The 10,375-nt window shown below is 40.1% G+C and overlaps 1 protein-coding gene across 2 annotated transcripts; it reads right to left on the bottom strand.

The window, feature by feature from the left end:
• Nucleotides 1-1,024: 1,024 nt before the first annotated feature.
• On the bottom strand, nucleotides 1,025-9,998 carry FGA (fibrinogen alpha chain). 2 transcript variants are annotated; one of them, XM_068989518.1, is made up of 6 exons: nucleotides 9,864-9,923; nucleotides 7,547-7,681; nucleotides 6,585-6,768; nucleotides 5,215-5,360; nucleotides 3,282-4,647; nucleotides 1,025-2,537 (listed from the first exon to the last, which is right to left on the bottom strand). In XM_068989518.1, the coding sequence occupies exons 1-6, from the start codon at nucleotides 9,906-9,908 to the stop codon at nucleotides 1,828-1,830; spliced, it is 2,586 nt and encodes an 861-aa protein (XP_068845619.1). In that variant the 5' UTR covers nucleotides 9,909-9,923; the 3' UTR covers nucleotides 1,025-1,827. The 2 variants fall into 2 exon arrangements, with proteins under 2 accessions (XP_068845619.1, XP_068845620.1); XM_068989519.1 differs by having other exon boundaries at nucleotides 2,419-4,647; nucleotides 9,855-9,998.
• Between the last annotated feature and the right edge of the window lie 377 nt (nucleotides 9,999-10,375).

Below are 10,375 nucleotides of genomic sequence, written 5' to 3'. Positions count from 1 at the left end.
CCTCTTCCAGACTGCCCAAGACAAAATATTTGGGCCATGAGGTAAACTTGAGGGTGAAAGTTATCTATTAGGATGATGGCTTCCTCAAGATTTCATGGGGGCATATTTCTGTAGAGGTTTCTGTCTTATTTAAGCCACATGTGTCAAACCTAATTCCAACTGATAAAAATGAGTACTAACGTTGTTGCAATGAAAAACTCCTACATTTAAGGAGTGATCTGAGCAGGAATTGCAAGTTACAGACTGAGAGAGGTAAGACAGGAGGGTGTGGAATACCAGAAAGCAAGAGAGAAATACAGCTTAAAGAGGTAGATGGAAAAAATGGCCCTTCACAGTCAAAGTCACTTTGATTTGGGGATCAATTCTGTCCCTAATAGTGTGATATTCTGGAAAATAAAATATTTCTACTTCCAACTCAAATTGTGTGTAGGCAGATGTGTGGGTAGATATATCTAAGGAGGTAGACTTAGAAATAATATGACACACTAATGTCTGAAATAAATGAAAATCTTTTTAAATTCCGAAGAAGCTCTTAGCCATCTATATAAAGATTTGGAGGGGGTCACTTATTTGTAGCAAGGATTTTCAGCAGCACATAAGGAAATGCAAGAATATTGGACCATTATATGTGACTCATTTGCAAGCTGTTTTGCTTACCTTTTTTCCACTTCCCCAGGCACCACCCAGAGCCCTTTCCTTTTTCCTACCCCTCCTCCATCCCTCCTCCTTCTTCCTCTCTCCCTCCCATCCTTCCTTCCCCTCATCCCTTCCTAGGAGAAAGGATGCATTTTCATTGGGATGGAAACTTTATGCAAGTGAGAGCAATGTACTGGGATCCCAATATGCTTGTGATATTTTGATACATGGTCAAGGGTAAGTGGCAAGTGGTTTTCACTAGAAGAAAATGTGAGTTAAAAATTGGGGCCAGGAGCCAAGGCCACCAAAGATGCAACTTAGATCAAATAAAATACTGACCAATGTAAATAGATTGAATGTATGACTATATTTATATAGATAATATTGAGGTGGTTTCAAAAATTGTCTTACTTTAATAAGTAATACATCACATAACATACTTTATGGTTGGTGAAAAACGAAGTGAAATGAAAACTGTGGGGATTTTTTATTAAGGTGTTAAGTTCAATGTGTTTGGACTACTTGTAAATATTTAAAAGATTTTAAATGCTTTTTTCCATGTATTTTCTGAAAGAAATTGGTTAGACGCTGGGGAAAAATTTTAAGGTGCATTAAGGTCTTCATTGGAAGTCTTAAAAAGTAGATAGGTTTCTATTTCTATTAGGAAAGAATGCTCCTTCTGCCTTGCTGGATTTGCTTGCCAACAGAGGAGATTAATGTACATAGTAATTTGTAAATTCCTAAACAAAGGCCAGCCATTGTTCAGTCCAGTGATTTGCAACTTAAGATATTGGTTTAAAATGATTCAAGTAGAATAGATGAAGCTACTTTTTGCTTTACAATGACCCTATGACTTTGGGTGGTATGAAATGGAGACATTCTCAAAACTACACCCTTAAGTGTTGCATAGAGGACCTTCCACCTCACTTCCTCTTACTGATGTGCTGTGTGTCCCTTGGTGCATTTTAATACAAATTTTAAAGCCCATGGAACTATTTTAAAGATTAAAAACTCATATAGCTTTATTTTATAAACACTACTATGTCTCAGTTACATTTAGCTACAGTACAAAGAATAATAACATAGCACCTGAGAATCCTTAGTAGGCTGTAAAGAATCTCAACTCCTTTCTCTTCCTTAATTTTTTCTCTTCTTCACTAAATAGAGTCCTCTCACTTCCACTCCTTCAGCCTATTGTGTCACAAGGGGCCGGATTTTCATACGAACAGCCCTGAGAGAATAATCTGCACCTCTGAAGGGGACCCAGACCACACCATTCTCAATCTCATAGGGACTGTTGTCCCTGGGGTCATAGGAGCCGCCAGGATAGTAGATGCCATTGAGATTGGCTGCCTGGCAGTTGTTGTACCACCAGCCTCCTCCGTAGACTTCAGCGCAGTTGTCTTCCCACTTGTCTGCATCCCTGTCGAAGGTGCTGAACCGCATGCCAGTGTGAGAAGTGTACTCTGTCCCTTCCTCCACAGAACCCTCAATCAGAGCATCGCCTGCTGTGCCCTTGTAAGAGGAGACCTGCAGGGCATAGTCCTCTGCCTCAGAGCCTACTCTCAAGTGATATTCTGCATAAGCCCCTTTCCCAGCCCAGTCTTCTAATTCAACCCTAAGGATGGAGCCCCTCAGGGTTAGTAAGTGGAGGTATTCATTGCCTAGCCAGAATTCTCCTTCTCCCTTGTCATTTAGGGTGCCGAAACCTCTCTTGTAGTCTTGCCAGGTTCGGTTAAAATTCAGTGATCCATCCATTCTTTGCTGGATCAAAAGCCATCCTCCCAAACCGGTCTCTTGATCGCAATAAACAGAAAAAATTTTACTGGATCCTGGTAGCTTGATACTGAAAATGCCACTTTGGGCACCTGAAGGATGTGTTTGGAGGACATCATAACAGTCTAAAAAAAAAAAAATTAAGCTGGTTGGAAGAAATTTCTCTCATTTAACTTTACAAAGTTAAATGGCCTAGATTAAATGAAAATAACTGGCTTCCTTTCCCTCCCTTTCTTCCATTCTTCCTTCTCTTTATAGAGAAAGGATGTGCTTACACAGGGATGGAACTTATGCAAGTCAATAGCATTTATATGTACAAATTGCAAGGGGGCTTTTTCTCAATGAATTTGTAATTTCACTTCCACATACTGATTAATGGCAAGTAATCAGCAAAGATATCTTTAGCATTTAGTACTAATATCACTTATTTTTAACCTGACCTCAATGTCACCTGAGCCATACACTAAAAATATGACTAATGTTAGTGACAATTTCCAACAGCACACATTCTGAGTGGTAAAAGAATTTGAATAAACAAATTTAAAATTGAGTTCGAGGGATTAATTAATTAATTCATATAACATGTATTTATTGAATGCTGACTCCACACTGTTAGGCATTTGGGAATACAGAAATGAACATGATAGACAAAGTCCCTGCCCCCATGGAACTTACAGTCTAGCACGGGCGCGCGCGCATGCACGCGCGTGCACACACACACACACACACACACACACCCATGTAATTTCAATTAAGCAGGATAGAGGACTAAGAAAGAAGTAAAAGGTGCTATGGGAGACACGTGGCAGGAGTAATCAACTTAGTCTAGGGGGTTAGGGAAGGCTCCCCCAAAGGAGAAGTGTGGATACCTCTGGCAGGACGAGCTTTAGCGTGGCCTGTCTTGGTGGCATGTGCTCCTTTAATGCCAAGATCCTCTATGCTTTCGGCCTCATCTGCCATTTTAAAGTTCTTGCTTTCAAGCGCAGAGCCACCTCTGCTGATAGTTGTGCTACTGCTTAGAAACTGTTTGCTGTGAGCTGAAGTTTTACTACCGGAAGAGCCAATTTCCCTTAAGGCTGGAACATCGGATTCTAAGCGTGTCTTACCGTCAAACTCGTGTAACTGATGGGTGAAGAAACCATCACTGTTTCTATGAAAGAAATCCTCTAGGTTACCCCTCGTAGAAAAACTATGGTCCCAGTCAAAGTCTGCGTCACCACAGTCAGAACCATCTTCAGACTTTACCACTTCTTTGGTCGTTTCTGTGTGACCTTCGGCATTTGTGACAGTCTTTGTAATGACTTTAGAGCATGAACGACGAGTGGTAGTTGCGTGACCAGAGGTGACCTTCTCATTACCAATCAGAAGCTCTTTTTCTCCTTTAGCACTGACAAGTTTACCTGTGTGGAACTCTTTCTTTGTCCCTGAACTTACACTTCCTTCCTCTCTAAAGGTGCCCCAGTCTGGACTGGAAGGCCTAATGTTCCCCCCATGACCTGAGCTATCTGGCCTAAAACTTGAAGATCCAGAGCTTCCAGTATTCCGAATGCCAACACTTCCAGGCTCGGGGCTGCCGGTGTTCCAGGTGCCAGCACTTCCGGGCTCGGGGCGGCCGGTGTTCCAGGTGCCAGCACTTCCGGGCTCGGGGCGGCCGGTGTTCCAGGTGCCAGCACTTCCGGGCTCGGGGCGGCCGGTGTTCCAGGTGCCAGCACTTCCGGGCTCGGGACGGCCGGTGTTCCAGGTGCCAGCACTTCCGGGCTCGGGGCGGCCGGTGTTCCAGGTGCCAGCACTTCCGGGCTCGGGGTGGCCGGTGCTCCAAGTGCCACTACTTCCAGGTCCGTAGCTCCCAGGGTTCACATTTCCAATACTACTGGTTCCAGGCTTCCTGGGACTTTCTGGTGCTAATCCTGTTCTGTGAGATACAGAGTCTCCTCTGGCATGTCCATCGCCACCGAAATTTTCCAACACCATTTTCATCTGCTGCATTTCCAGCAGTGCCTTCCATTCTGGAGGGGCCTCTCGAAGCTGGCTCTTTAACTCTCTGGGTACAGGGCCTGTAACTGCACTCATTTTTATCAGTGGTAAGTATTGAGTGTCTCTAGAGGGAAGTAAGTTTATGGCAATAACCTGTTCAAGTTGCTTCTGCTGATTTTTATAGTCCTCCAGGTCTACCTTATGTTCTAAAGCTCTACTGCACGACCCTTTGCAAGATCGGATCTTAATATCAATGTCCACCTAGAGAGAGGGGGGAAAGATAAAAAAAAGAGGTAGCTGTAAATAAACTGTCTGTTGAGTTCTTAGTAATTAACTTACTTTTTGGAAACTGGTTTCACTTGTTTGACTTGGAGACCTACCAACCATCCTCAGTGGAAGAGAACTTGGGTATTGTAAGGCTGGTCAGGACAAACAATAGGAACTATCTGGATTTATCTTACAATAGATCAAGAGGAAAGTGCTATTCCCTCCAAAGGAAACATTCATGATGTGATCCTCTGTGAGACTGAAGCTGAAGACTCAGAGACACGGTGATGTCAGGGACAAGCAGGGCTTGGAATAAGACAAGCAAAGGCTGAATATTTGGTTTTGAAATTACCATTTTACATGCCCTTGAAAATTTTACTTAATAGCACTGAGTTTGTTTTTTCATCTGTAGAGAGGATCCATAATACCTACTTTGTAGGTAGATAATAGATATAACACATTGCTCTATGTAAAGTAGGCATTTAATGAATGACTATTGCCTTCCTTTCCTTGCTACTCAAAAACGAGGAAATCTGAAGTCAGAGCCACAGAGTTACTCACCTCCAATCGTTTCATATCTACCAGTTGATTCTTGACATTTTTCTGCAGAAGGTTGATATGTTGTACTTGCTCTATGACTTTGCGCCTTAGGATCTCAATTCTGCTTCTCAGATCTTCTGATACTTGGTTAAATGTATTATCATTGTCTGAAATGGAAAATGTGGATACTGAAGTAGCTGCTGAGTGATTTGCTTGTGTTAGTCAGAAAAAGAAGGCAATTTGCTTATGGATATTCCCCGTTTTACTTCTATAATAGTTTCTACTCTAAACATTTAATTTGTGATTTTCAAATCTATTAGGTGTTTGATATTTGGGCAATATCCTGTAGTCATACATGAATATTAATTTACAGTCTGGTAAAGCGTCTGTCTACAATGCGGGAGACCTGGGTTCAATCCCTGGGTTGGGAAGATCCCCTGGAGAAGGAAATGGCAATCCACTCCGGTACTATTGCCTGAAAAATCCCATGGACAGAGGAGCCTGGAAGGTACAGTCCATGGGGTCACAAAGAGTCGGACACGACTGAGTGACTTCACTTCACTTACTTCAAATAAATCTCTGAAAGTTTAAAAGTATAATTGAGATAAAATAATGTTTAATCACATTCCAATTATTTCATTATATCCTTAATCAAGGAACTTGAATATATTCTTGGATTTTCTTACTGGAAAGGTTTTCTTCCCAGCTATAGGTTTGAAATTGTTTGTAAACTTTCTTTTTTTAATAAGTCAGCAGGATCATTCACTTGCCAGTTGCTCTTGCACCATAAAATTAATTAGTTGAGTCTCCCAATGATATAAAGAGTGAAGGCAAGGTTTCATGAGCTGGAGTCTCTTACTAAACTTGCTGCCCATGCCCAGAGCAAGTCTGGTTTCCTGGTCCTAATGAGACTTAGTGCTAGGCCTGAGAGAAAGAGACAACATGACTCCATATTTTTAAAAAAGCAAAACACTTCCTAAGAAGCTCCATGGAGTCTGAAAAGCACTCCCAGCTCTACCACGTGAGAGCTTTGTGCCTTTGGGCAAGTCCCTTGACCTCTCAGTACCTTTCTTTGTAAGGCAGAAACAGAAATATCTACTCAAAATGTTGGGCTCATCTTATTTGCAGAATATACTCTTAAAAAAGAACACACTTAAATTCTGTTCTTCAGTCCAAAATTCTGACTTTGTGACCTAAAATAATGCTTAACTATCTTGTTTTACATGATAAAAATGACTAAAACAAGGCCCCTCCTTAAAATTCAAGGATATCATAAAGATAGTGTTTCTACTTAAAGTAGCCCGGAATAAAATCACAGTTGTTACAAGAAGACATCCTATCTGTTTCTGATTTTTGTTGTTTTTGTTGTATGTACTAACTGTAATACTTACTGTTAGCTTTGGTAAAATCCCCTCTCAAAATTTCCACTATGTTCTTGGTCAATGTATTAGAGTCCTTATTGTGCTTCTGATAATTAAATAGTGAATCTCTTAGTTTATTTATTCTGCTTGTAAAATCTTGATTGACTTCATCAATCAACCCTTTCATCCTGCAGCCAGAAGGGCATTTTTCACCCTGGAAACAAGGAGGAAAAATTAAGAGTCTATCTCTCAGAAATGGACTTATGGGTGCCAAGGGGGAGGGAGGGTGGAGGAGGGATGGATTGGGAGTCTTGGATTAGCAGATGTAAATTAGTATATGCAAGATGGATAAACAGCAAAGCCCTACTGTACAGCACTAGGGAGTATAGTCAATATCCTGTGATAAATCATAATGGAAAAGGGTGTGACAAAGAATACACATATGTATTACTAAGTCACTTTGCTATATGATAGAAATTAAAATAATATTGTAAATCAACTACACTTCAGTAAATTTTTAAAAATTAATAAAATAGTCTGTCTCTCAGAGCCAGTAAAATTTTGCAGGTTTCCGTGAGCCCCCACTGTTCTCCTCTTCAGATCATTTCTTGACCTAAAAGTACTTTCAGAGGGCTAGTCAGAGACCAGGGTCTGCTTAACCATCGATTAGGACCCATGAAATCTGGAGGCCCTGATACTCAGGTTCCTAGTACTTGTCTGAACATGCAACTAAAATCCAATCTGTTAATCCCACCAATGACCCCAGAGTCTGGGAGGTAATTTAAGCAGTGTTCTCAGGACTAGGTTCTTTTCTCCTTGTCTTCTTTTATTTGCTATGTAGGTTAATTAGGTTATTTCCTACTGGACAAGTTTTCAGTGACCTGAAGTGGCAGCTTGCATGCACTGCCAGCAGGCCAGGAAGGACTGTCCAGATTCAATCCATGTACCCAGGAAAGGACTCTCCTGCCCCAGTCCCTGTGCCCATGGCTCACCCAGTCTTCATCAGCGCAGAAGGGCCAGCCTGTCTCTTTGCAGGTAGATTGCTGTTTTTCCACAAGTCTTGGGCCACGCACCCCTCCTCCTTCAGCTAAAAATTCACCACCAGCAGGATCACTGTCATCTGCTGTCTTTAACGATAACACACACAAAAAAGAGAGGTGATCTTTAAGCAGATAAAGAGGAGACACTGGCATGCCTATAAATCCTGACCAAGGAATCCAAGGGGCTCTATAAGCTTCAGTTTTCTTATCTTTTGGATGAAAATCCTTAAGGCCCATTTTGTGCAGTTGTGAGGTTAAAGGAGATCAGTGTATAAACCTTAACTGTGTTTGACACTAATCAAAGCTTTAGTAAATGTTAGGAGTTTTAAAGGATCTGTTATTAAAGAAAAATTATTTGAATCAACAAACAGTTAAAATTTACATTTTCGTTCATATCTGGAGATAGAAAAATAATGGAGAAACTCAAGAGTTCTCTCTCCTCTAACTCCTGTTTTAATAGGAAAAAACCTACACTTCAGGTCTGTGTCTCCTTCAAATATCTACAATGACCTTATGGGTCCAAAATTTAAACAACCATATACTGAGGACACATATGTGGCCAATTCAGACTCAGAAATGCTTTAAGGGTTACTCACATAATAATTTCTTTTATTTGAAATGAAAAGTATACTGAAAGAAAAAAAAAAAAGGTCCAAGATTGACAACTTTTTTTGAACATCTTATAATTGGAAATAAAAATTAAAAAAAATTTCTACTGGTATCAATGAGTGAAATAGGATATATAAATATTCTTCCAACAAGGTGGTATAACTTAATACATCAATGTTGATTTTAGGTTTTAACTATTTTTATTTTGTACCACCAACTTGCAGGGAGTTTTCTGACTATCTTAATCTCAGTAGTTTATTTTTGTTATCATTTAATTTATTTATATTCTCTGTGCTGGCTTTTCTCTAGTTTTGGGAATCCTCTCCACTTATGGTGTGTGTGGTCGTGGGTTCTCTTGTTGTGGAGCACAGACTCTAGGGCTTTCGGGCTGCAGTAGTTGCAGTTCCCAGGCTTTAGAGCACAGGCTCAATAGCTCTGGAGCATGGGCTTAGTTTCTCTGTGGCATGTGGGATCTTCCCAGACTACGGATTGAACCTGCATTTCTTGCATCTCCTGCAATGGCAGGTGGATTCTTTACCACTGAGCAGGAAAGCCCTCAGTAGTTTATTTTTATAATTAGTTAGTATTTTCTGTCTCATTAAAAAAAAACCCAATAATAGTAACGTGAATTCAAGCAATCAAGAGTGATTTATTTAAAGGAACAAGTACAATCTTTTTGTTTTAAAAAATAAAATTATAAATTTAGACGTACTTTGGAATAAAATGACAAGATAATAAAAACAGGTAAAAATTAAATATTTATGCCAATAGTGGAGAAATAAATGAAATTTATGCATTATGCAAAATAAAACTTTAGCAAGTGATGTTAATCTTATTTCCTAAAAAAATGGTTATTTGTTGCTTACTGTACGGGAGAAAATTATGTTAGAAATACTCTTTAGTTTCTTCTACTCTGGTAGGGTTTATAAGTAGTAAAGAGAAAGAAATAAACCAGGATAGTTCACAGCCTGGAAGTAACTGAATTTTTAGAACAGATTTATGATGTTTTCATAAGATTAATGTGTTTCAAAAGTATTGTTGAATGAAGTTTCTCTTCTTTTGTGTAGAACCTTGTAGTCAAACTTTAGGAATTATTGAAATATTTGTGATTATCTTAAAAGCATACAATTTCTTCCAAAAGCATATTGCTTTATCAATTAATCTCTTCTGATTTTACTGTGTAATTTGTTTTAAAAAATAGCTAATTTTCTTTTGTCTTAAACACAAAACAAACTTTTAGAAAAGCTACATTAAATCATTGCTCTGCATGTTATGCACAAATATAAATTAATAATTAGGTTAAAAATTCTTATCATAAGAATGTTCTTTTAGCTAGCAATCCCAAGGCTTTACAGCAACAAAGATAGCAAAGATTTCTTCTCTTTAAAACAAACAAACAATACAAAACCAAGGTACAGGTGCAGAAGCTTCCCCTGTGAATTTATACACTTGGGTCCAGCTAAGTCTCTCTCTTAGGATCATATTCCCTGTATTCTTGAGATGTCAGTCCTATCTGGGAACTTGCCTCCACAGGCTACAGTTTATAAAGCCAGCAGTGTGTGATGACATACACATAGCTGACTCAGCCCTGCAAGCTCTTTGTAGAATAAACACCAGGGAGAAAGAGAAAAGGAAATAGAGAAGGCCATACCTGAATTGCACCCACCAAACTCAGGACCAGGCAGAGGTCCCTCACGGAAAACATCTCTGCCGTGGGTAGGTCTGACTCAAGAGGAGCACCCAGCTGAAAGAAAGGAAGACTGCCTCCTCTTCCAGTCCCCATCCCATTTAAATCTGCAGGAGGTCTGATTAATCATTATCTTTGTCCCACTGAGACAGTCAACATGCACCCTGCATCCCTCGCTCCTTCTGTAAGGTTGTTGTCCTAGAATTTCTTGCTCAATTCCCCAAGCTTGTTTGCTTCTGATAAGCTATTGCAAAGGTAGCCCAGTTCGTGGAAAATTCCACATTCCAGGAACACGGACGGTGACTTTGGAAATGCAAGGGGGAACATGGGAGGACCTACTATTGGAGTACTTGAAAGAATACAGAGGGTGGCAGAGGCAGGCTAGCCATAGCCCACCAGGAGGTAGAGATTTGACAACTGAGGTTTCAGTTTACATAGGAATGATGGTTGATGGATCTGACTTTTGACTGACTATGACGATGAAC

The sequence above is a fragment of the Capricornis sumatraensis genome, chromosome 17 (assembly GCF_032405125.1).
Source record: "Capricornis sumatraensis isolate serow.1 chromosome 17, serow.2, whole genome shotgun sequence".
Classification (NCBI taxonomy): domain Eukaryota; kingdom Metazoa; phylum Chordata; class Mammalia; order Artiodactyla; family Bovidae; genus Capricornis; species Capricornis sumatraensis.
The sequence above is the reverse complement of the archived record's forward strand: the minus strand, read 5'-3'. Positions and strand labels throughout refer to the sequence as shown.

Coding starts and splice junctions, on each gene's coding strand:
- FGA (XM_068989518.1), bottom strand. CDS start 9,908: ATGTTTTCCGTGAGGGACCTCTGCCTGGTCCTGAGTTTGGTGGGT. Junction 4,648..5,214: donor TAGATATGAAACGATTGGAG/GTGAGTAACTCT, acceptor CCCTCTCTCTAG/GTGGACATTGATATTAAGAT. Junction 2,538..3,281: donor TAAAGCTCGTCCTGCCAGAG/GTATCCACACTT, acceptor TTTTTTTTTTAG/ACTGTTATGATGTCCTCCAA.